At 41.5% G+C, this 26,907-nt stretch overlaps 1 protein-coding gene across 1 annotated transcript; it reads left to right on the top strand.

Annotated features, from left to right (window-relative positions):
* Window positions 1-975: 975 nt before the first annotated feature.
* PAFAH1B2 (platelet activating factor acetylhydrolase 1b catalytic subunit 2) lies at window positions 976-26,907 on the top strand. Its single transcript, XM_044257904.1, has 6 exons — window positions 976-1,109; window positions 9,509-9,596; window positions 16,454-16,543; window positions 17,667-17,783; window positions 19,632-19,754; window positions 23,592-26,907. Exons 2-6 carry the CDS (start codon window positions 9,516-9,518, stop codon window positions 23,868-23,870), a joined length of 690 nt encoding a protein of 229 aa, XP_044113839.1. The 5' UTR covers window positions 976-1,109; window positions 9,509-9,515; the 3' UTR covers window positions 23,871-26,907.

Raw genomic sequence — 26,907 nt, forward strand, 5'->3', positions numbered from 1 at the left:
TACTGGTGTGCCATACAGTGGGTGAACATCTGCAAGAAAATTTCAAGGTAAATTAGCAATGTAAAAATCATGCTATACAAGGACGCAATTAAATGTAATATCACTTGACAGCACAGGCAAGCTGAAAAACAATTTGATGTATCTTGATTTTTATAGTATTTGTAACAGCTTTTGTCAGAAAATTACCGGGTATCCCGTTGCCCCCCCCCACCCCGTCCCCCGTCATTTCAGAGCGCTGGAAGGCTCTACTTACTACCTGGCATGGGTCTGAATGAGGTCTGTCCAGCCTTAAAGGGCCAGCTCAGGGCTGTGCTCTACCAAACCTCTCCCTGCCATAAGTCTGCGTCCATCTTTCGCCCTCCTTCTCTACTCTTATAGGTTCCGCATTAATATAGCATTTAGCAAGTACTCTTTTTAGTTTTGACTTTGTACATGTGTGTCTTCCCTTAAACTGGATGGGTTGTTAAGGAAAGGACTCGCCAGCCCCCTATGATATCACCTTAAGAGGCGGTGCCCCCACATCCGTGCATTCATCACAGAAACAGAAATTCCACTCATAATGTAACAGACTGTCTCATTAACCTTGGGGCCCTATTTCCCTCCCAGTTGCAGCAATCTGGTTTATTCCAAGGGGTGGAGAAAAGGAGCCAGGTTGGCTGGGTGAGAGAGGAATGGCGTCAGTGTGAGGTCATGCCACATTGTCCCGAATGCCACCTCCACTCCGCGGTGACATTCACGCAGGATTGAAGGATGCAGCTGGACGAAAGATAGTTTGCACCTCATGCAGACTGTGTGCAAAAAGAGGTCAGGACAGAGAACAATGCGGAGAACCTCGCGGGGCGTGGCAAAGCACCTGGGCGCCTGCAGCGAGTGCCCGCAGATAGGGAAGGCGGGCAGCGAGGAGCCACGCGGAGGCCGCGCAGGATGAGGCGGGACTTCCGGAAGCCATTTGCTTGAGTGGCAGGGGAACCGGAAGTGGGGGCGCTGCTGCTGGTGTTGGGGCCCGAGGAGGGACGCGCCGGAGCGGGGCCGCCGGGACTGAGCGAGCGATAGACGCGCCACCCGCCGACGCCGCAGCCGCTTGGGGCCCGCACGGACCCTCTGCCTGAGTGAGTGCAGCCAGGGTCGCGGGAAACCGGCGGCTTAGAGGTGGGGGTCGGAAGGGCCTGCGATTTGTTATTGTGAGAGGCCCGCGACCTCCCCTCCCCCACTGTGCGGGCCCCTCCCCCGCGCCACCTCCCCCCTCCCCGCCGACCCTTCGGGGGCCTCGCGCGCGCGCGCCTTCTTCGCTGCCCTGCGCAGCTTTCCCAGCCGCCCGGGCTGTCCCCGGCACCCCCCGGACCGCTCGCCGCCCCCCTTAGAGCCTCCCACTGGCACCCCACCCCCAAACCTGCCCACTGGGCTGGGCCGCTAGCCGCCGTCTCCACCCGCCTTTCCCGGGGGAGGGGTTGGGAGGAGGACTAGGGTGGCGGGCGGCGGGGCGGCCGTCCCTCCCCGGCCCACCCCCTCGAACAGGCCTCTCGGCACCCGATCTCGCTGTGGCCGGCGGTTCGCCGCCGCCAGCCCCGTTTGTAGCAACTCTTCTGCCTCCTGTCTCAGCTGTTGCCTCTTCCCTTCATCCCCGCACCCAAACCTCTGACCCTCCCTTCCCGTTCCCCCTTCCGGAGAGGCCTTTAACGCGGGCCCAGACCCGTTACTCGGGGGTTTGTTGACTGGGCACTTCTTCCTCCCCTTTTGTTGAAAAATTTCAACTCTTTAGAAACTTCTCCGTTTCGTCTAATGTGTTCAAAAACCCGCAGACTGTCACGGCTCCGAAGGGATTGTTTCTTAGAGGGCCGTGTAGTCCAGCTCCTCATTTTAGGGACGAGGCCCAGCCAGGGTTGGAGATTTGCCCAAGGTCAACCAGCTGCTTAAAAAGGCCAATGGACAGATTTTCGCAGGTACTTTTTACCAGGTCCGGCCATGGCCATTCACCATACCAGATCGAGACTTTCTGGCCTGCAGGTTTGCATATACCCGTTGCATGGTGACTCACTGTTCTGCTGCTCATAGCTCTCAAGCCTGCGTTGTTTTCCATGATTGAAGCACAGACCTTAAGAAAAGCAAACACTTAAAGCTCTGGCTTCTTTTTTAGAGTGTGTCTGCAGAGAAAGGGAAGATCATCTGCACCCACTCTAGGATCTCATTTTGTACAGTTTTAAATTGGGGCGAGGGGGATAAAGGTGTGGAGAAAGGAGGAGCAAAAAATAGAGTATTGTCTCTCCTGAGCATTTGAATACAGCTTTGCCCCGGATAAGCCTTCGGTCTTTAGCTTCTCCTGGGCACATTGTTCTGATATAAAGGTTGCCTCCTTGTGGGGGAGCAGGGGAGGAGTAGGAAATCATTGTACTTTAATTTGTTGGCTTGGGGGGGCATTTGAAAATAAATTATGGATGTGCTGGAACCCCTGGACCCACCCACCAGCCCACTGAGGCAGGGCATTCTGGATGAGGCTTTTTTCCCTTTCAGAATAACCCTGCCAACTCCCTCTGAAACAGAATGAAGAGTCTTGGGTCAGAGTGGACACAGTCAATCTTTTAATTCTTGGTGCAACTTTTCTTCTCCCTCTGTTTCCTGGTTAAACTAAAGATCCAGCTGAGCTTGAGAATTTATATTTCTTTGTTGTTGGAACTGGTTTCTGATTAAACACGCTACACCAGCTACACCACATACTGGTATAAGTATCTGGAAATTCTGGTGCTCTCTGTCACAGTCCTAGTTAAGGCAGAAAGAAGATAGAAAATATAGGAAGGTTGGGAAATGTGCAAGTTGCTCATTTTTCTGAAGAATTTATATTTTAACGGACAATTAAAGATTTCCTGGAATAGTCTCTCCTGGTAAATTAACGAAACTTTTGTTCTTCAGACCTTTATCTCCATTCTACTTGGTTTCTTTAACTGAACCTGCTGTTTGTGATCAGAAGTTAGTGACTTAAAATAATCCCCCCCAAAGGGATTATTATGAATCAGGAAGGTGAGATGGGAGTCAGAATCCACCTCCCTGTTGGTACTTTTTTTTATTATGTTACTGATTACAGGCTCACCGTTACCAATACTGTTGTGTACGGTATTGCTCTGAGGCAGGAAACCCAAAATCATTCAGGTTTGTGTGTCCCATCACAGTTTGTACTCTGGATAGCTTCTGATTCAGTCTTCATTTCTCCTATAAAGAATATAGCAGTTTACTCTATTTGACTCCCAAATTTGAATCTTCTAAATGCATAGATCGCTAGATTATGCATTTCCAGCTTTGTTCGTAGGAGACTGCATGGGCTCATGGCTCAGTTTCTCTTTACTTGCTCTTCTAGGATGTTACCAAGCCATAGTCATCAGTAAAACTGAAAGCTACTTTGTATTGTGAGAATTTGATTTGGCAAAACAATACAAAATCCAAGTGTCTGAAGGCCCAAAGAAACAAATTTGTGCTCAGATACTTTGCCCTTGTTGAGGAGGAAGGATGACTTTGTATTCATAGTTTAGGGAAAAAAAAAAAAGACTACCTAATTGGGAATATTTTGCAGTCTTCTCTCAATTCTGTCTGTCTGGTAGCCTCTGATAAGTGACATCTTTTCCCTCTGTTTCTCTGTCCCTGTTTCTTCATTTTACCCGTGAAGAAGTTTAGTACCTATATGAAAGTGTTTTGCTCAGCGTATCAGGATGCCATTAAATTTGGTTAGTAATGATAAGGTGTATAAGTGAATCAAATTAGTAAATGAGAATTTTTTTTTAAAGATTTTACTTATTTATTTGACAGAGAGAGATCACAAGTAGGCAGAGAGGCAGGCAGAGAGAGAGAGAGAGAGGGAAGCAGGCTCCCTGCTGAGCAGAGAGCCCGATGCGGGACTCGATCCCAGGACCCTGAGATCATGACCTGAGCCGAAGGCAGCGGCTTAACCCACTGAGCCACCCAGGTGCCCCAGTAAATGAGAATTTATCATGTCTTTTCTATATAGAGTCTTAACATCCTTTGCTCAAGAATGATGGGCTTTGGAGGTCTATCACTCTGAGTTCCAGTTCCAGCTCTCCCTATCATGGAGCAGATTCTTTAAATCCCACTGAGCTTCAATTTTATTAAAATAACAAAGCGCTGGGGCACCTGGGTGGTTCAGTCGGTTAGGTGTCTGCCCACCCTCGCCCAGGTCGTGAACCCCCATGATCCAGCCCCAGGTCAGACTCCCTGCTCAGCTGGGAGCCTGATTCTCCCTCTCCCTCTATCTGCTGCTCTCTCAGCTTGTGTGAGGTGGGTGTGTGTCTCTCTCTCTCTCTGTCAAATAAGTAAAATCAATAAAAAAATAAAGCACTTAGCACAGTGTCTTGTAAATAGTAAGTTCTTAATTTTAATTGTGATTATTATTTTACAACAGTTATTTACCTGTTGGAGGAACTCTGAAAATCCATGTTAGTAAATTGAATCCTAGATCCAGAAAGATTTTAGAACTTAAGTAGACCATTGGTCTTGAAAGTAGAGTATGTGCACTCCCTGGGGGTTACAGAAGGTGAATCATTGGAATACAGGAAATAATTTAGAACTTTTTTTTACATTTATTTTTTATGTAAAAGTAAAGAGTAAACTTTATTAATATTTAATGTATAAATTAACAGTAACTCATATATTTACTTTGTAAGTAAATATATAATAGGACACACTTCAAAAAGGTTCTAGAATATTAAAGATGTTTGGGCACTGCCAATCTGGACCAGTCTATTCATTTGCTTTAGTTCACTTTATGCTTTCTTGTTAGGGGTTCACCTTGCCTCCCTTTGACTCTCCATTGGGGGAATCTATTGTGAGAGACAGGCCATGTCATTTTATAGTCCTACTTGTTAGAAATTTATCTAACTGCACATTCTGTCCACTGGCCCTACTTTCCTATTTCCTGTTGGACGTGCAAAATAAGTTTAATAACTCTTCCTAGTGATCTTCAGATAGTTCGACATTTATCTCTTATCTTCCTCTTCCCTAACCAGTTTTCCTACAGATTATAAACATGTCTATTTCATTTAGCTGTTTCTAATATGACAGGCTTTCAGTTTGTTACCAGCTTGACTCCTTTCCTCTAGACACCCTCCAGTTTGTCAGAATTCTTTAAGCTTTTCAAGGTCTGAATATTGTGGGGCACCTGGGTGGCTCAGTGGGTTAAAGCCTCTGCCTTCGACTCAGGTCATGATCCCAGGATTCTGAGATCGAGCCCCACATCGGGCTCTCTGCTCAGTGGGGAGCCTGCTTCCCCCTCTCTCTCTGCCTGCCTCTCTGCCTACTTGTGATCTCTTGTCTGTCAAATAAATAAATAAATAAAATTTTAAAAATTATTTATTGTATTTATTGAATATTGTATCCCAAGAACTGAAATGAAGTTGAAGTGCCCACATTTTATCTTTTAAGTGGTGAGAGATAATGAAGGTTCCTTATATTTGTTGTTTGTCACTCTTTCTTGTCTTTAATAACAATCCCCAGGAACAGTAGTTTCAGTTATATATTCATATAGTGAGAGGACAGATTATTTTTCTCTATCTCAGTAGTGGTCTCTCAGTTGATTTTGTGTCAGTTAACTTTTACCTCAGAAATACCGAATATGAAAAAAAAAAAGAAAAAAAAAAAGAAATACCGAATATGTTAAGTGTCTCTCCAGGCAGGAAAACAAATGAAAGCAAACTAATGAAATAGTTGGGTTTTTCACAATTAAGGGATGCCTGGGTGGCTCAGTGGGTTGAGCATCCAGCTCTTGGTTTCGGCTCAGGTTATGATCTCATGGTCCTGGGATCCAGCCCAGGTTGGGTTCCCTGCTCAGCAGGGAGTCCGCTTGAGATTCTCTCTCTCCCCTTTCCCTTCACCCCTTCTCCCACTTTCTCTCTCTCTGTCAAATAAATAAATGTTTTTAAAAATAAAGTAAATTAATTAAAAAAAAAAGATTCTCCTCCTTTCCCTCTGCCCTTCCTCCCTTTTAAAAAAGGGAAAGAAAACTATTTAAAAATTTAGGAAATAGCCTTTTGAATTAGTGGAAAGTGAAGTTGTTTGTTGCTGTTTCTTATATATGTAATTTTGAAATCCATAAAGTAGGAAAACTTGCTTGCCCCTTGTCTGTCTTAAGGCTAATACAGCTGCTTGAACAGCAGTAAAGAAAGCTTTTTTTAAAATTAAAACTACTGGGGCGCCTGGGTGGCTAAGTGGGTTAAGCCTCTGCCTTCGGCTCAGGTCATGATCTCAGGGTCCTGGGATCGAGTCCCGCATCAGGCTCTCTGCTCAGCAGGGAGCCTGCTTCCTCTTCTCTCTCTGCCTGCCTCTCTGCCTACTTGTGATCCCTCTCTGTCAAATAAATAAATAAAATCTTAAAAAATATTTTTAAAATTAAAACTACTGTTAAGCACCATGTCAGATTTAACCTGAATAGCCAGACTTCGATCTAGAATTGAACTTAGACCCAAAGAAACTTTTGTATAAAACATACAGAATGTTTTCTTAGTTTAAAAACAAAAGCAGGGTCCTTGGGTGCCCCAGTTGATTAAGGGTCTGACTCTTGGTTTCTGCTCAGGTTCATGGTCTCAGGGTCACAAGATTGAGCCCCAAGTCGGCTCTGAGCTCAGCAGGAACTCTGCTGAATTTTCTCTCTTGCTCTCCCTGTGTGTGCATGCACTCTCTCTCACAAATAAATCTTAAAATAAGATTTTATTATTTATTTATTTATTTGAGAGAGAGAGACAGACAGACATAGTGAGGGAGAGCACAAGAGGAGAGGAGAGGAAGGAGCAGGCTCCCCGCAGGGCAGGGAGCCTAACTTGGGGCTCTGTTCCAGGACCTGGGGATCATGACCTGAGCTGGAGGCAGACCGTTAAGTGACCAAGCCACCCACGTGCACCCAAAGTTCAATGTTTCTATGTGACTATTTGTTTTAATCCCCTGTAGTCATTTTTTTCTTTTTCCTTTAGGAAAATCTTTTAATTTTCCCTTACTTTTCTCAGGCAATGAAGCCTCAACCAGATAACCATAATCTGATTGGAGCTATACAAATTCATCTTGTGGTTCTTCCCAATCCTTGTATTTTATATGATGTTTTTAGCTCCAGGTAGTTTATGTTGTTTGGGTGAAATGGTTAGATATAAGAACTTTTAGGGCGTCAGCATGCATTGCTTTGTGATTAGGGGGCCAGATGTGTTGTTACTGGGGTCAAGCAAACCTGACTTCATTCACTTACTGCACAAATTAGCTAAAATACCTGAGCCTCGTTTTTTTCGTTTTGCAAGGATTGGAAGTGGTACTTATAAAACATGGCATATATAGCCCTTCAGATGGCTATTATTTTCTGATAGTTGCAAATTTTAGTAATCTAAAGAAATACATACATACAGAGATGGTCCCTGACTTAATAATGGTTCTACTTAATGACATTTTGACTTTACAGTGGTGTAAATGCTGTGTGCGTTCAGTGGAAACCATGTTTCACTTTTGAAGTTTGATCTTTTGGGGGGGTTGCTGGGAGTAAAGCCATAGAAGTTTATTAAGTGAAGAGACAAGAAAAGCTCTCAAGAGTGAGAGGGGTCTGGACAAGGTTGCCAAAGAGGGCCTTTAGGGTTTGTCTTTTATAGAAAGCTAACCAGGAAACTTAAATCCTTACTTTTAGGGGCTGGTTATTCTTTGTCAGTCAGGTAATCACAGACAGGTGATTATCATAAAGACAACCCACCCCACACGCCACCCCCCACACCTAGGCCAGATGGTCCCCCATTCTACATGCCTTGGACAGGGTTTGGAAGTTTGATCTTTTCCTCGGTTAGGGACATGCGCTAAGATTCTCTGGTGATGCAGGGCAGTAGCAGTGAGCCAAAGCTCCCACTCAGCTACGTGACCATGAGGGTGAGTATCCAATACAGGGACAGCCGCTCTGATTCTCATGTCCAGTACGGTCTTCAGTAAGTTCTGTGAGATATTCAGTGCTCTGTTGTGAAATAGGTTTTTGTGTTAGATGATGCTGCCCAGTTGTAGACTAATGTAAATGTTTTGAGCACATTTCAGGTAAGCTAGTTTATACCATTTGGTAGGTTAGGTGTATTAAATGTATTTTTGATTTGGGATTTTTCTTTCTTTTTTTCTAGATATACTTATTTATATTTTAGAGAAAGAGCATGCAAGTAGGGAGAGGGACACAGGGAGTGGGAGAGAATCTCAGGCCAACTCTGCTGATCCTGGAGCCCACACAGGGTTCAGTCTCAGGACCCTGAGATCACAACCTGAGCTGAAATTCAAAGTGCGACATTTATCCAACTGACTAAGCCCCAGGTGCCCCGATTTAGGATATTTTCAACTTACAATGGATTTATCCAGATGTAATCCCTAATGTAAGTTGAGGAAGACCTGTACACAGGGTATGGATGGTGTTTTACATTTCCAGTTAGATACAGGCTTAACCCTAAGCTTAATTTTCTTAGACCTAATGCATTTAGAGTGGAACTAATTGGTTTGCATAGTTAGTGTTAAAACATGGGTTTGCTTCTGGAATGTATTTTTCATGAATGAAGGTCTGTTTTCACATTTCGAGCTTTGTTACTTTCTGATTCTCAAAAATTACTGCTTTGGCAATCTAGCGTGCTTTGTTTACTCAGTAAATACTTATTGAATGAATAGAACTCAGTCCTCTTTCAGAGAAAGCTTAGCTGTGTTTGATGATAGCAAGGAAAGAAAGAGAGTGGTCCGCTTTTCTTTATACCACAAAACCCCAGATGTTTTTCTGTTTTTCATCATCCTTTGTATATGTCAAGTGATTTCTTGAGCCTGATGTCTCTAGTATGTGTTCTCCAGAGTTGATTGAAAACAGTCTGGTGTCTTTGTCTTTCTAGATTAGCATATCTAGGTTTTCTGAATTTTGCTTACTCCTCTACTGTCAGATTCTATATTTGGGCTCAGTCATTAATAACATTTTCTTAATGGATACCTGTCAAAAATAAAATACCTAGTAAACATTTGTCAAAAACCAGTGCCAAAGTCTATGGCTGATTTTGTCACAATCTGTAATAGTTACTTGTGTGATATTTAGTAACCAGTGGACTCTGTTCATGGCTGTAGCAATTTTCCAGTGTCTAACTGAAACAGCCTAAGAGGCTCTAATGCAGGTTTCATTGAACCCTTAAGTGTCTAATCCCTTGTGTCGTTTGGTACTTACATTAACATGTAATCATGAAAAATTGATATAGATATAAAGTATATACTTGGAGCAGATTTTTTCAGTGTAATGCACTATTCCTAAATGATATTCAAACCTCTCTAGAAGTTTCGGGATGCTTCTTGTTATTCACGGGACTTAAGTAGTCATGTCCTAGAACTCATGTTTACTGAAAATCAACTCCAGTTGTTTCATTTCTAGGCAAAACCACAATGAGACTTAAATTACTATTTAAAACTTAGCATATAACATTTAAGGGGTAACGAATAAACATTCCTGTTAATGAATGAAACATGATGTCGACATTTGTCCCCTCAGGTATAGAATGAGCCAAGGAGACTCAAACCCAGCAGCTATCCCGCATGCAGCAGAAGATATTCAAGGAGATGACAGGTGGATGTCTCAGGTAAAGGGAAGTGCGTATGTATTACTCTACCGAGAGGAGTCTCTTCAGTTTTCTAGAGTCTTTTGGCCAAAGCCACAAGCGCACATTTTTTATGGTCCATAAGAATCATCACTTTAAATAAAAATACTAATGTTATGCTAATGTCGTACATAATCACCAGACTGATGTTGTACCAGAGGAATATTTTGAAAGCGTAGTCATTGCCCCCTGTTCATCTTAAAAGAGAACAGTGTTTCCACAGCATTCTTTTTTTTTTTTTTGTAAACTTTAAATTTTGAAGTAATTTCAGAATTACACAAATACTGCAAAAATTTTAGGAAGAACTCCCCGTATTCTTCATCTAGTCTTGCCAGTTACCGTTTCGCCCCGTCGGCCTAAATGTTCTGTCTGTATCTACTTGGATGTCTGCACACCAACATTCAGTGTTTTCTGAACCATTTGAGAGGAAGTTGCAGTCATCCTGCCCCTTCACCCCTAAATATTTCAGTGTGTTTTCCAAGAATAAGGACATTTTCTTACACAACTACAGAGTAGTTACTAAATCAGGAAATTTAACATTGATATTATGCCATGTTCACATCTCTCCATTTGTCCCAATGTTTGTATGTCAGTTTTCCTCCCAGTCTAGGATCACACATTGCATTGCATTGTCCTGTCTCTCTTCTCCTTGACTGTGAAATGTATCTTAGCCTTTGTTTTTCATGACACTGACAGTTTGGAATATAGGCCATTTATTTTGCGGAATATTCTTCAATTTGGATTTACCGTTTTCCTCCTAATCGAGATTCAGATTACACATTTTTGGCAGGATATCAGTGAAGTGATGTCCTCAGTGCACCACATAGGAGGTACCTGATGTTGGTTTTTCTCATTGGTGATCTTAACTTTGGTCACTTGATTAAGATGTTGGCCTAAACCAGATCTTATTTATTATGGTATGGACTCATGGGTTCTTATTCTTCCCAGTGGGCTTATAGAACCCATTGTAATTTGAAGGTCATGCTGTCCCAGGTTTAGCAAGTGGGAATCCTTTCAGGGCGGCTCCTGTGTCTTCTTGATGTGTTCCATTGTTCTGTAGCACCGCTACTTTTATTATTAGCTGCCTTTTAATAAGCTGTTACCACTTAACCATAACTATATTTAACCTTCCCCTGTGGGTTTCCAACCATATTTCCTCTTTGGAATAACAAGTTCTGTATGATTTTATGTACCCAGAGTTTTGCATTTTAGTATTTAGTGATTTTGTTTTTACTCTGTGGTTATATAACTGTACTAGTTGTATAGTTCTTTCGTCTTTGTCTTTCCAGACTTAAAAATCAGTCTGTGAACTAGCTTACTTTGAGTGGTAGTTAGTACTTTTTTGTTTTTTTGTTTTTTTGTTTTAACTTTTCTTGTATGGATCAGCTGCATGGTTATTCTTAATATTCCTAGTTTGGGGGCGCCTGGGTGGCTCAGTGGGTTAAGCCGCTGCCTTCGGCTCAGGTCATGATCTCAGAGTCCTGGGATCGAGTCCCGCATCGGGCTCTCTGCTCAGCAGGGAGCCTGCTTCCCTCTCTCTCTCTCTGCCTGCCTCTCTGCCTACTTGTGATTTCTTTCTGTCAAATAAATAAATAAAATCTTTTTAAAAAAAAATTCCTAGTTTGTTTATATATATATATATATTTTTTTTTTTAGGATTTTATTTATTTATTTGACAGAGAGAGAGCATGCACAAACGGGAGTGGCAGGCAGAGGCAGAGGGAGAAGCAGGCACCCTGCTGAACAGGGAGTCTGATGCTGGGCTCAATCCCTGAGCCAAAGGCAGACTCCTAACTGATTGAACCACCCAAGCACCCCAGTTCATTTATATCTTTAAAAGTATTATGAAGGGGAGCCTGGGTGGCTCAGTGGGTTGAGCCTCTGCCTTGGCTTGGATCATGATCTCAGAATTCTGGGATCAAGCCCCACATCGAGCTCTCTGCTCAGCCGGAAGCCTCCTTCCCAGTCTCTCTCTCTGCCTGCCTCTCTGCCTACTTGTGATCTCTGTCTGTCACCTGGGTGGCTCAGTGGGTTAAGCCGCTGCCTTCGGCTCAGGTCATGATCTCAGGATCCTGGGATCGAGTCCCGCATCGGGCTCTCTGCTCAGCAGGGAGCCTGCTTCCTCCTCTCTCTCTCTCTGCCTGCCTCTCTGCCTACTTGTAATCTCTCTCTCTGTCAAATAAATAAATAAAATCTTTAAAATAAATAAATAAATAAATAAATAAAATCTTCCCCCCCAAAAAAAAAAGAGTATTATGAAATCCACTAACCATCTGTGTATTTACCACTCATCCTAAAAAAAAAAAAAAAAAAAAACATTGCTAGTAGAATCAGTGTCCTGTGTATACTCCTTATTGATCATTTTCTTTTTCCCACCTCCCCACCCCCAAACCAGTATCCTAAATTTGGTGGGTTTTTTTTTTTTCCACATGCCTACATACTATGTATATAAAATTTCTAAACTGTATATATAGTAGTTTTACATGCTTTTAAGCTTTTTGTAAATAGTATGTTTTTGAATGTATTTTTCTACAGTGTATCATACATGTTAAAAGCATAGCCATAGTTTTTTTCCTCCGTATGTTTTTTATTTTTTTATTTTTTTTAAGATTTTGTTCACTTATGTTAGAGAGCGCTGGAGTCGGGTAGGGAGGGAGAGAGAGAATCCCAAGCACAGTGCGTGCTGAGCGCAGAGCCTGATGCACATCTTGATCCCAAGGTCCCTGAGATCCTGACCTGAGCTAATGCTTAGTTGACTGAACCATCTAGGTGCCTCTTCTCTTTAAATTATATATTTTGCTATATAGGAAGATACCAATTAGGTGCATTTAGGCCATTTATAACTTTATTAAAAGTTAAAACTAAAACTAGGTGTCTCTGTTGTTACTGACATAAATTAGCAGGCTTTAAATTAGCATTGACTGGAAAAAAATAGTCAAATGGAAGAAAAGCAGGAATATTAAAAAAAAGTTTCTTTTTACCCCGTATAGAAGGGTAACTTTACTAAATAATAAAATACATGCTCAGATCTTGGTTTCTTTGGTCCAATGAAAGGAACCAGGGCTACTTGGAGAAATGATTGCATCTATAGCTAGAGTAAAGGAAATAAAAGATGAACCCATAGCATCTTGTAGTGCAAGAGAGCAACTACCCAAAAAAGAAAAGAAAAAACAGATGTATGGTGGGAATATCACAGAAGTGAAGTGTCCATAGTACGTCTCATAGAAGTCATGAGATACTGGCTTGTCTCATTGATGATACTCACTTTGACCCCTTGAGGCCAACCTGAAAGAGCACCCAGATGCAAAATTGGACAGTTTGAGCAACATAATAAATCATATTATTGGTTTATAACCCAAAGGATAAAGTAAATATTCACGAATCCCCATTTTGCTATAAATAAATGGTTGGATAAACAGGGGGAAAGAGACAGTAATTTTAATTAATGTAGGGGGCACCTGGCTGGCTTAGTTGGTAGAGTGTGCTACTCTTGATCTTGGGGTTGTGAGTTCGAGCCCCACATTGGGTGTAGAGGTTACTTAAAAATAAAATCTTTTTTTTTTTTTTAAGATTTTATTTATTTATTTGACAGAGAGAGATCACAAGTAGGTAGAGAGGCAGACAGAGAGAGAGAGAGGGAAGCAGGCTCCCTGCTGAGCAGAGAGCCCGATGTGGGACTCGATCCTAGGACCCTGAGATCATGACCTGAGCCGAAGGCAGCAGCTTAACCCACTGAGCCACCCAGGCGCCCAAAAATAAATAAATACACAAGAAGGGAGGGAAAAGAAACCCCTCATTAGAACACCATGGTGGGGCGCTTGTGTTCTCTCTCACTCTCTCTCTCTGTGTCAAATAAATAAATAAAATCTTTAAAAAAAAAAAAAAAAAGACACTAAATCCAGCTTTCACTGGTGGGGGAATTAATATATTCTATCTTCTGGAAGGAGGGGATATCAAAAAATATGTGATTGTATGTTAAAACCACCAAGGTAATTTTCAGGGGAATATTTTGAGGCTAGGCAAATATACTCTCTCTCCTTAAAGGTGTGCTTAATTTTAGTATTCACTGACAGACCTTCCCTCCAGTGATTATTACCATGGTGTTCTTTTTTTTTTTTTTTAAGATTTTTATTTATTTATTTGACACAGAGAAGCAGACTCCCTGCTGAGCAGGGAGCCCCATGTGGGGCTCCATCCCAGGACCCTGGGATCATGATCTGAACCAAAGGCAGACACTCAACTGACTGAGCCACCCAGGCGCTCCTTACGTCTTATTCCTAACAAATACAGTATGGAAAGGAAAAATAACAGATAGTGGAGAAACCTGGCAAACACCCCCTTAACCAAACGGTCAGTGTTAACATCCACCAGTAATAAATCATGTTGATATCATGTACTTACCTCTGATACGATACAGCAAGGGCACACACATCACTTCCGTGGTAGTCTTCCAGATAATTCGTCACATCAATCTGTTCATGACAAAATATCAGACAGACCCAAATTGAGGGAAATGCTACAAAACACCTGACTGGTACTAAACCTGTCAATGACATGAAATAATAGGGAACGACCAAGAAACTGTCCCATAATAGAAGACATCAAGGGGACATGTAGACCAAATGCCATGTGGTATTCTGAATTGGTCCTGGGAATAGGAAAAGAACATAGAGGAAAAATTAGTGAGATCTGAGTAAACTATTTTTTTTTTTTAAGATTTTTATTTTAGGGGCGCCTGGGTGGTTCAGTCGTTAAGCTTCTGTCTTCGGCTCAGGTCGTGATCCTGGGAGCAAGCCCCGCACCGGTTTCCCTGCTTAGCAGGAAGACTACTGCTCCCTCTCCCACTCCCCCGGCTTGTATTCCCTCTCTCCCTGTCTCTCTCTTTGTCGAATAAATAAATAAAATCTTAAAAAAAAAAAAAAAAGATTTATTTTAAGTAATCTCTGTACCCAATGCAGGGCTCAGACTTACAACTTTGAGATGGAGGGTCCCATGCTCTACTGACTAAGCCAGCCAGGTGCCCCAGCCCAAGTAAGCTAAGATGTTAACATTGAAGGAAGCTGAGGGAAATATACATGGGAATACTGTACTGGCTTTGCAACTCTTCTGTAGATCTAAAGTTATTTCAAAACAAAATGTTAAAAACTGTCATGATTAAAAGAAGTTTTGAAGTGATAATATTCCCTGCTGTTCTTTTGTGTACATTTGATATTTTTCAGAAGTTTTTTTAAAGGGTGATACTAGGGATGCCTGGGTGGCTCAGTTGGTTAAGCGACTGCCTTTGGCTCAGGTCATGATCCTGGAGTCCCGGGATCGAGTCCCACATCGGGCTCCCTGCTCGGCGGGGAGTCTGCTTCTCCCTCTGACCCTCGCACTTCTCATGCTCATCCTCTCTCTCACGCTCTCTCTCTTAAATAAATAAATAAAATATAAAAAAATAAAAAAAATAAAGGGTGATACTAGTTATATGTTTTCTGAACTAGAAAGTAGACATGCTAGAATTTGAACATAGGCTGTTCTGTCCACAAAGCTGTTGTGCCAGAAGGAGGTACACATAATCAACTATTTAAAGAAAAGGTGGGGAGGGGCGCCTGGGTGGCTTAGTGGGTTAAAGCCTCTGCCTTCAGCTCAGGTCATGATCCCAGAGTCCTGGGATCGAGCCCCGCATCGGGCTCTCTGCTCCTCTTCCTCCTCTCTCTCTGCCTGCCGCTCTACCTACTTGTGATCTCTGTCTGTGAAATAAATAAATAAAATCTTCAAGAAAATATTTTAAAAATTTTAAAAAAATAATAAAGAAAAGGTGGGGAGGCCTGTGGAAAAATGGCAAGAGGAAAATATTCCCAAATGGTAGTTACTGGGTTAAGATGGTAGAATTCTAAGTGTTTTGTTTTGACCTATTTTTCTAAACTTACTGTACCTACTTTTATACTTAAAAAGAAAACACAGAGTACCAGGACCTGTAGAATAGCAGAGCTTAAATTCCATGACCTTCTAGAACTGTGAACTATTTTACTGGTATTAAGAGGTAGTTGCCACTATAGTACTAAAGTGGGGAAGAAAAGTGTGGAAGTGTTCCTGCTCACAGCTGTAGTTGTATTCATGCCCACTTTATCTCTTCAGTTTAAAAATACTTATTGAAATAGTAGTAATTTAAGAGAAAGGCTTGACTCCTTCTTTGCCATTGTCTCACAGTTGGAGGCAAACAGGCATTTTCAAAGGCCATGTTAAATATATCCAGATAAGATACATGATTCTTAATTGGTTCCTACTTCAAAAAAAGAGTATTTTACCCAGCTCTTGGAACAACTGGAAAAATGGAATATAAACTGAATATTTCAGGATGATTGTTCATTGTCTTAGATGTGGTAATAGTTTTGTGGTTTTATAGGAGACTGTCCTTACTCATGCTGAAATATTTAAGGGTGAAGAACCACAGCATTTGCCACTTACCTTCAGATGGTTCAGCAAACAAGCAGATAAAGCAAATGTGGGAGAATGTTATTGTTGAATACAGGCAGAGGATATACAGATGTTCATTGTACTGTGGCTTTTCTGTGTATCTGAAATTACCTTTTAAAAAGTTTGAGGAAAAGATAAACTAAAATACATGTTAAATGTGTGTTTCTATTCTGGTTTCAGTAGAATTCCAGTTTCCTTGAGCATATTAGAATGATCAGTGTAGAAAAGATGGGAAGAAAGTCCCAGCAGTTCATTTCAGACAAAATAAATAGAATGTTTAACAACAGAGTAACTGGTTGGACAACCGCTCTTTCTAGACTAAGACCTCTCACCAAGAAAGAAATGCCAGTTTCTAATGTTTTTTTCCTTTTTCAAACCAGCACAACAGATTTGTCCTGGACTGTAAAGACAAAGAGCCTGATGTACTGTTTGTGGGGGATTCCATGGTGCAGTTAATGCAGCAGTACGAGGTAAAGGTGGAAGAAGAGGTGGGGGTGGGTCTTGGCTACTAAGGTAGAGCCATTCATCGCCAGCAGACTTTGACTCTGAGCTGAACCTATAGGCTTATTCACGACACTTTGGAGAAGGTCTAGTTCAGAGTGTGAGGGAGGTCAGACCTGCATAATGGGATTCTTTGTGCCACCAAGCGTGGTGAGACAAAAAATTTAGAATTGTTTCTGGCTCCCTTTTTTTGCATTGGTTTCCAAGAAGCTTCCCTGTTACATTTATTTACTTTAATTTGTCCTGGTCATGATTCTCAAGTCTGAACTATGTTTTACATTTTCTTATTTTGTGTATTTTTTTTAAACAATTATTTATTTATTTAATAGAGAATGTAGGGGAAAGGGAGGGTTGGAGGGGGCAGAGAGAGAGTCCCAGGCAGACTCCACACTGAGTGCAGAGCTCGATCCCATGATCCTCAGATCATGAACAAGAGACAGACACTTAACTGACTCAGCCACCCAGGTGCCCCTTATTTTGTGTATTTTTGTGGGGAGCTTTTTTTTAAGATTTGCACACTTCTAAGGGCAATTTAAAGGAAAAGGCAGCTTGATTCCTTTGTGGCTCCAGTGCTAGATTTCTTCATCTCATGGTTCTACTTCACCAAATTCATTTTAATGTGTGAGTAAAGGGAAGGGAGAGCTTACTGAGTTGGCACCTTGAGTATAAATGCTGGGACCTCCTAAGGGGCATCAGGAAGGACTGTGACTCCAGTATTGAGCTGAGGTCAAAGGCTGCATTGAGAACCGAGTGATAGAGGGGCACCTGGATGGTTTGGTTAAGCATCTGACTCTGGATCCCAGGTCTTAAATCTGACAATTGTGAGTTCCAGCCCCACTTTGGGCTCCACGCTGGGCATGGAACCTACTTAAAAAATTAATTAAAAAATATATTAAAAAATAATCACAGAAAGAACTTAGTGATACAGTGCTGTCCTCAGAGCCCTGCAAACACCGAGTCGCTCACAGTTTGCAGCATGACATTTGGATATCGAAAATGAAAATCATTCTTTCAGGTGCCTCACAAACACATCGCAGTGGAGGAATTTCATTTCCCACTCAGTTTAAATAAAGCCAGTTTTTCTCTTTTTAGATATGGCGAGAGCTTTTTTCCCCACTTCATGCACTGAATTTTGGAATTGGGGGAGATACAACAAGACATGTTTTGTGGAGACTAAAGAATGGAGAACTGGAGAATATTAAACCCAAGGTGAAATGAAACTAATGTTTTAAAGAATATCTTTAATCTTGAGTCTTTTGCAGGTAGTTAAATTGTCTGAAACTGCTAATAAAAACAGATTGCTTCTTTAAAACATTATTTTGCTACCGTCTTTGCTTTGTGCCCCCTTAATGTCAATGAGATTGTTGTCCTTGCTTACGAACATTGCATAGAGGTATTAAATCAGCATACTGCTTGCTTAGATTGTATTTGTAGTTGTCAGTAATGCTCTTCTTCAGCTGTGGGAAGGGATCTGATGCTCATGCAGCATGCTGTATTGTAGATGTGAATGCAACACCAGGGGGAATCTGCTCAGACGTGGCCACGGTTGCAGTGCCATGATTCACTTCAGGAAGTAATTTTAGAGCTGTTTAACCATACAGACAAATTAGTAATCAAGGCCTCCCAAGTTTTTCTGAAGAAAATTTGAATCAGATGTGAACAGATGTTCATAAATGTGTACCCATTACCTTAACACATCATAAATGTCCTGAGTTGGCACACTGCGTATAATCTTTTTCAGCTCTAAACAAAGTTGGTAACAGTTGCTTTGTTGAAAGTATGTTATTTTTTGCCTTTAAAAAATTTTTTTGTTTGTTTTTTAAAAAGATTTAATTCATTTTAGAGAGAGAGCATGAACAGGAAGGGCAGAGGGAGAGAGAATCTCAAGCAGACTCCATGCTGAGCCCGATGCAGGCCTTGAACTCATGACCGAGAATGTAACCTGAGCTGAAAGCAAGAGCTGGGTGCTTAATGGATTCCACCACCCAGGCGCTCCTTTTTAAAAATTTATTATTTATTTATTCATTCAAAAGATTTTTTTTTTTAAAGTTAGAGCACTGCTGCAGGTGGGGGGAGGCGTAGAGGGGAGAGGGTCAAGAGGACTTCATGCTGAGTGCAGAGCATGACATGGGGCTCGATCCCATGACCCAGAGATTGTGATCTGCGTCAAAATCAAGAGTCAGACACTTAACCAGCCGAGCGACCCAGGTTCCCCCCCAACCTTTTTTTTTTTTTTTACGATTTTAAGTAATCTGAATATCCAATGTGGAGCTTGAACTCACAGCCCCAAGATCGAGAGTCCCATGCTGTACTGACTGAGACAACTAGGCACCCCTATTTTTTGGCCTTTGTAATAGAAAAACTTGTCCATGTTCCTTTCTTTTGTGATAGGGTAGAAAGTTACTTTTTTGGGTTGTAGCGTAAGGGGTATGTCTCTAGGTGACAGCCACCTCATAAATTAATTTTTTTTTTTTTAAGGAATAAAACTTGTTGAAACTTCATCTAGCCTCCTCCCCAGCTACTCTTCAGTATAACTGTGTGTTTATTTATACTAATTACACTCTCTTGGGTACTTCCGTTATTTTTTTCTGGAAGTCCGGAAGTTTCTATGGCAGGAGTTGCAAATATTTTTCCCTGGCTTTCTTAGATTTCACCTTTTTAAAATATTTTCTTCATGATGCAGAGTTTTTATTTTTACCCAGTTGAATTTGTTACTTTTTTAGTGTAAGTTCTGGATTTTAAGGATTAGCTTCCAGTTCCACAATGATGGAGGAATTTTGTCGTTTCCTCCTCGTGTAGTTTTATTGCTTCTTCATTAATCTGCTTGGAATTTATCCTGAAATATATGAGGCCTAAATCAGTGTTTGAAGATGGCTGCTCAGTTGAAGTTATCCCTACCATTTGACAAGTTCACCTTTCCTTCTTTTGTTTTTTGAAATGAGATTCTTATCTAAAGAGTGAACAATAGTATCTGAACATTAGATTTGTACCCAAACATTCCTTTATTCTTGGTTATTTACCCCTCATCCCGCTTTTTTTTTCTTCCCTCAATTATAGGTCATTGTGGTCTGGGTAGGAACAAACAACCATGAAAACACGGCAGAAGAAGTAGCAGGTGGAATCGAGGCCATCGTCCAACTTATTAATACAAGGCAGCCGCAGGCCAAAATCATTGTATTGGTATGTAGTCTTCGGGTCGGTAGTCTTTGATGTCATCAAGTCAGGTCAGGAATGTTTTTAGAAATAGGATCACTCATGAGTATAGAGAATCTTTAGGTAGAAACAGTTTGTGATTCTCCTGAGAGGCTCTTCTCTGATACATCCTGTTGTGTATTCCCAGACCAGCTGTGGGAGTCCTCTTTTATCTGCTCATCCTTGTTTAGAGGTGGTTGTCTCAGCCTTCGTTTTTTACAGTTTTTAGAATTAGCTATGAAACTTGTCCTAGCCCTGAATCTCTTTTTATTAGACTAGGTTTGAATTAACTTAGATGTGTTGTTCAGTCCCCCTGTTAATATGTTAAAGATGGTATATTTATTAGAATTTCTGAATTCTCTAAAACATTGGAGATTCTGTTAGCCAAAAAAATGGGTGCTTTATAGTCTTACTTCTAATAGAGAATGCTGCCCTTTGTGGAATTACAGCATTAAGTCTTCATAGTCTCAGAGATAATAGCTGTCTTTCAGTATGAAAGTTTACCTATAGATATTTGTAGCAAATTCTGAATGATATCTGATATGAATTCAGTTCTATAATGAGATGATGTTAAGAAGATAGTCATTCAACAAGCATGAGGATCAGACCCAAGACGCTGTCCTGGGTCCTGAACATACAAAAAAATGGGTAAGACGTTGTCCCTCTCAAGGAGCACACAGTCTAGTCTAGTGGTAGATGGGCACAGCAGTATAAAGAGAGAATTAACATACTGTATGCTAATGGGAGTAATTATACTGTATACTGAGGGAAAAATAGGGGTTTTTTTCTTCTAAGATTTTATTCAGAGAGAGTGCATTCCAAAGGGAGGAGCAGAGTGAGGGAGAGAGAGGGAGGGTGAATGAATCTCAAGCAGACTTGGTGCTGAGTGTGGATCCTGATGTGGGGCTTGATCTTATGACACCGATATCATGACCTGAGCCAAAACCAAGACTCGGATGCTTAAACCAGCTGAGCCCCAAGCGTCCCATGAGAACAGGTAGATTTTAGACATAAAAGCTGTCACTTCACAAGATTTTATTTATCTGTTTGTTTGACAGAGATCACAAGTAGGCAGAGAGGCAGGCAGAGAGAGAGGGGGAAGTAGGCTCCCCGCTAAGCAGAGAGCCCGATGCAGGGCTCCATCCCTGGACCCTGGAATCATGACCTGAGCCGGAGGCAGAGGCTTTAACCCACTGAGCCACCCAGGTGCCCCATCGTTTGACTATAGTTTTAAAAGAATTCGTTGGTCTCCAGACAAATGGAGAAAGGAAAGAAGGCATGATGGAGGGGAGGAAAATAGTAAAAGGCTTATACTTGTGTGTGTTTGTTGTGAAAGTGAAGGGGGGTGCTTGAAGAATTTTAGGGCTGTCATTGAACAAAGTTTAAGGCTGGGATGGGTAGGAGAAAGAGGCAATGGCCAAGTTATGTAGGGATTTGTATGCCTTGATAGAGGAGTTTGGATTTTTCTTACTGGTGCCAGTGCTTATTTTTTTATTCCGTGGTATTTAATGTAGTGCACTTGTTTATACCCTAGTATTACTCCGGAAAGGGTTGTCCTTATGAGTCCACCTCTGAGGTACAGTGCCTGGTACTGGAGCTGCTTAGGACAGATTTGTTGCATGAATGTTACTGAATAAATCCTCCATAAATAGTCTTTGTTTCAACCAGACTTTTAAATTTGATATACACTGGTGTTCTCTACAACACCCAAACATCAGCAGTACCCTAAATGACTCTGTGAGGGAATGATTGCAGAAGTCACTGAACATAATAGCCACGATCCAGTGACAGTTACAAGAATTTTGTGGAAACAAGATTTATGACGCATTTAAGTGGAAAGTCCAAATACTAAGCTATATGTATATTTTATTTAGAATTACTTAAAATACAAATGACCCTTGAAGGGCACTGACCCCCATATAGTCGAAACGTGTTAAAACTTTTTACTCTAAAATTTAACTACTGATAGTCTAATCAGAAGCTCTCTTGATAAGCAGTAGATTAACACATATGTGGCATGTTATGTGTATGATGTACAGTATTCTCAACAACAAAGCTAGGAAAAAGAAAATGTGACTGAGAAAACCATAAGGGAGAGAATATACATTTACAGTACTATATTTATTAAAAAACATTTGGGAATACGTGAGCCTGTGCAGTTGAAACCTATGTTGATCAAGGGTTTGCTGTAGTCCTTTGGTAAAGAGATTAGGGGCATGATATTTTTCCTTTTTGTTTCTTTTAACATGATAGTATTTTAGTAATTAATTATTACTGGGAAAAATCACATGGTGTACCTTTGGTATTTTCATATTAAGGAAAATGCAGTGCAAACACACATTGTCCTTGCTTGAAAATCAGAGGTGCAGTGCCCTGTTCTTAAGGTTTACTCATTTTTTTATTGCTTTGACTGTTGGAGCAGAGTGTGTGTATGTTGTTCACTGGCCATCCTTTCTGGTTGCTCACATCTCATCGAGACTTAGATATGGAATCACGGAGGGCAGTTCTTCGTGAGTGTTAGATCCAGAGCCCAGTGCTTTACCAGTTATGTAAACGAGTGTTGAGGATTGACTTCATCTGTGGAATTCTTGAGGCACTTAACAATGAGAGGAGATGGTCTAAGGTAGCAGAGTTATAAGTATCCATAATTCTCATTTGGAGCTACACAATCACATAATAAAGTGGTAATAAAGCTTCCAACATTTTTGCTGAAAAAAATTAAAAGCGGACGTGTGAACAAGTATTTACTTTGGCATAAAGCTTTTTTTTTTCCTTGCAGTAGAATACCCACAGAAAATCTATTTTTTAAAATAAAACCTCTTCACTGTAGTCCGTAGGAGAAATGGGTAGAAATTTTTTTGCCTACGTAGGAATAACTTGTGTGCTGTCATTAGTTACAAACTGACTGAAAGGTTCTCTGACAGTAATTTTATAATAGGGTCAACATCTATAAAAGGACATTTCTAGTTTGAGATGATAAGCTTTGCTCTTGCCACATAAGGGTGGACCTTTATCAACTATAGGAGGACAGACACGGGATTTATGTGAAAGTTAGAGAATTAACATAAGTTAAAAATGAATGTAGGAAATACCTGTTTTATCCTAGCAGATACTATGTGGCTCTGATTGTTCAAAACCACATTTGCTCCCACTGTTTCTCATGTACAGTAGGACAGGTTCCATGTAGCATCCATAAATACAGCCAGCATTGGAGCTAGATGATTCTGGTGACTGAGTAGAGAGTGAATTGAAGGGACAACCACACTGGAGGTAGGAAGACCAGTCAAGAGACTTAACGTTAACTGAGTGAATAGTGATAAGTTTCCAAGCCAGAGCAGCATGTGTAACCGGAATGAAAGGGGCAGAAATGTTTTGGAAAGTACTGAGGGTGAGTAGTTTAATTGTAAATAGATAAGGTATGTGAAGTGAAAGACGCAGGGATGTCGGAATGGTCAGTTGGTACAGAGAATGTGGAAGGAGCATAGCGTCGGAGATGATGAATTGGTTTTGGACATGTCAGGTCGGGAGTGCCTCAGGAAGTTTGGGAAATTTGGTTCTGGGCTAGAGCGTTCAGAGTGGGCCGAGCAGTGGGTCAAGGACAAGACCCCGAAGCATACCAGCAGTTAAGGGACAGGAGGAGGAGTGGTCAAAGAACTGTCACTAAAACCCATCTAGTCCAGAGTTTCTGGTCTAGTGTTTGAGAAATCCAAGTTTCAAGAGTGTCTAATGGAGCAGTCCTTCCAGGAATCTTGGAAACCACAGGTAAGTCAGTAGAGAAAAACCAGCGACTCTTCTCATCTTCTGCTCTTCTCTGCTTTGTCCCAGGGTTTGTTACCTCGAGGTGAGAAGCCCAACCCGTTGAGGCAAAAGAATGCCAAGGTGAACCAGCTCCTCAAGGTTTCCCTGCCGAAGCTCGCCAACGTCCAGCTCCTGGACACAGACGGGGGCTTCGTGCACTCGGACGGTGCCATCTCCTGCCACGACATGTTTGATTTTCTGCACCTCACAGGAGGGGGCTACGCCAAGATCTGCAAACCCCTGCATGAACTGATCATGCAGTTATTGGAGGAGACCCCGGAGGAGAAACAAACCACCATCGCCTGACTGGCTCCCCTCAGTGTTACTCGCACCCCAGCTTCCTCAGATCAGTTACATCACTGGCACTACAGAATCCTTCTCTTTCCTAAGGCACTTTGCATTGTAGAATGTTCCTGGATGTTCATATCTAGTGTTTGAAGGGGAGGAGGGATTTAAACTGGTCCTGTACATAGAAGGTTGGTTTGACACAGGAGACAAATTAGCCAAGGAAGATTGTTGTTTAAATTCATTTGAAACCAGAAGGGGACTTTTTTAGTTGTATGTGTGACATACTCATTGCATTATCACAGTTTTTCCTAGGACAACATCGAGCCTAAGGACTGAACAAAATGAAGATTTTTTTTTTTCTTGGCTTTTCTTTCTATGGATTATGTCATATAGAGTAACGATCAGGATCACACCAACTTGGCTTTAAAACAGATGTCTTTACCAGTTTTTAAAGTTAATAATTTAGCTCTGTGTTTTTAGTTTGCTTTACTCCTATGTATTCACAACATTTTCTTAACATACAGCATCAGATCGAACATGCTTGTGATTCAGATATGGGAGATGCTATGGTTACAAGTGAATTTGTTCCACTCTCTTAATCTTTCCCATGTTTAGCAGTGGAAGATAGGTTTTGCCCCATTTGGGGGACTCTACGGAGGGTATTATTTTTATGCTGCTGAATATCATGTCTATAATAGACCCATGCATGCAGCCTTTCCTCCCTCTTTCTCCTCATCCCCTCTTTGTTTTTTGGGGGGGCTCCCTGTTGACATTACAGGCTTTTAACACATTTTTGATCTAGGAGCTTTGTTGCTGGAAATGTAAGTCCCCAGCCAGTTACTCTCATGATCCTAGTACTGATGTGCAGCTCATTCTTGTGTGGTGCTCTGTGCGTAGTCTGTGTAGTGCTGTCCACATTTGGAGTTCTGGTTTGGTTTGGTTTGTTTTTCCCTCAAAATGTGCTACACTTTTTAAGGAGAGAGAAAAAAAAAAAAAAGGCAACCAGAACTCTGTTTCCCATTCCATAAGCCCTGACATTATTTCGAGTTTTATAGTATCTTAGGATGTATATTTTATTTTTTTATTGGCTTAGTTTTTTAAATTATATCAGTCCAGAAAAATTTGGCCTTTTTTCATGGGGAAGCAAATGGAGCCACTCTTTAGAGTAGGCATTCTTCCTTGATCCCACCATTTTAGTGAAAAAGAACTAGGTTTGTTTGACTGTCAGGGTTTGAGAATTTCTTTCGAGAGAGCTCTTTATGATCTTAATGGTTTGCTTGAGCTTCAAGAACTGCCGTTTCAAAAACAGTGGGACAGTACATGGTTCATTGTTAGTATACCCATGGGATATGTACAAACTGGACCTACAAACAAATATTTTAAACTGGACCAGGTGGGTATTGGAGTAGCCTATCAGAATGTGCTGTGCACTGATTGTGCTTAACATTCAAGTTCAGCGACTAAGGCATACGTCCAGTGTTCTGCTTGCAAGGCAAGTGCTGGTGCTTTGGCGAGTTGGAGGGGTTGTTGATTTGTGCTAGGAGCCACTTCTCATGGAGAGGGCTAGAACTTGGGCTGATGTTTTTCTTGTGAAACATCTTTCTAGGAATTTTTTTGGTCTTATTTTTAGTCTTTTTTTTTTTAATACGTGTCTGAATGTATCATGTCTTCACTAACGACAAAGTACATGTGGTGTTTACTAGACTCGTTTCCCACATTAAGGTTCCCTCTGTTTTTAGGAGCCCAGATTCTTGAGTTTATCAAGACAGGTTTTTATCTTAGCTGAGGCATAGTTCTAAGGAGGGCAGAGAAGTTTGTGTGCGAAAAGACCCCTCTTACCGGGTCTTTTTCCATTTGTCAGGACGGGAGTATCGCCCAGACAAACCCATTAGGTTATTCCTGCGGCATGCGCTTCTGGCTTCCCTCTTGGCTAAGGATCAAATAGCCCTTGGTGAGCTGACCTTCGGCTCCTTTGCTTATGTGTGTAAACCTTGGGTGTTAACTACATTTTATACCTACCAGAGCGATTCGAGCAATAGTATTTGAACCACTAGCCTCTTAAATAAAATCTGCCCCATTGCTAATGTGCAGATACTGAGTCCACTTTCATTTCTTGCCCACTTTCTTTGCACTGCTTTAGGCAAAAAGTGTTCATCTGTTTTTCTTTGATCAACATCCCTGTTTGCTGCAGTGACAGAACTTAATGCTTACTCTTTGGATGTCTCTCTTTATACTTTCATGTATATTTAAATGTTATGCACTGTCCAAATGAAATGTCCTAGTTGTCATTGTGATTAAGGGGCCAACTTTCCAGACAGCTAGCAGAGGTGTTCTGATCCTCCCTCCGAGCAAATTTCCATTCCTTCGCCCATCCATTCCCGATACCTTGCCGGCAGCCAGTGATGGCTGTGGATTTCTGTGGACGCATCGTAAATGTGGCAGGTTGAGGATGTCTTGCCACGGATGACCTAAGGCCTGGTGTTTTGCCGCCTCCGTATCCTAGGCTGCCACAGGCAGTGGTCTGGCGCCCACTTTAGGGTCTTTTTGGACTGTTGGAGGCATCTTTCTAAACCAGAACTTCTGTGAAAAACCTTTACCCAGCAAAACAAATCTTGAGTAGCTCATGCCCTGCTCTTGAGAATTCTGTCTCTTGTTAACAAACAAAAACACTTTTAAAAAAAACCTAGTCACTGTTTACAGTTGTATGCTAAAGCCTGAAATACTGTCTGTGCTGTGGTGTATGAGCATTGCCAATTTTATATTTATTGCAGTGAAGAAGAAACTAAAAATATATGAAAATGAGGAGCATGTCCACGCTCCTAAATCTGTGTGGGTGCATGTGGGAGAAGTGAGTTGGGGTCTCTTGAAAGGAGGCTTTTTGGAGTGGGGTCTCCCAGGCTTCTCCTTGGTGTTCCTGCTTGGGGATCACTGCTGCTAGCTGACTGGACCTCCCCAACAGAAGTTTGTGATTCTGCTTTGGCGAAGTTTCATTGACTAGTAGAACTCATTCTGTTTTAGTGCATATTTCAATATAAATGTAAACATTTCACTCAAA

Source organism: Neovison vison, chromosome 7 (assembly GCF_020171115.1).
Source record: "Neovison vison isolate M4711 chromosome 7, ASM_NN_V1, whole genome shotgun sequence".
In the NCBI taxonomy this organism is placed as follows: domain Eukaryota; kingdom Metazoa; phylum Chordata; class Mammalia; order Carnivora; family Mustelidae; genus Neogale; species Neogale vison.

Bases quoted from the DNA above. Each gene is read 5' to 3' on its own strand.
- PAFAH1B2 (XM_044257904.1), top strand. From the start codon at position 9,516: ATGAGCCAAGGAGACTCAAACCCAGCAGCTATCCCGCATGCAGCAGAA. The intron at 17,784-19,631 runs GTGAAATGAAAC...CCTCAATTATAG, and splicing joins TGGAGAATATTAAACCCAAG to GTCATTGTGGTCTGGGTAGG. The intron at 19,755-23,591 runs GTATGTAGTCTT...GCTTTGTCCCAG, and splicing joins AGGCCAAAATCATTGTATTG to GGTTTGTTACCTCGAGGTGA.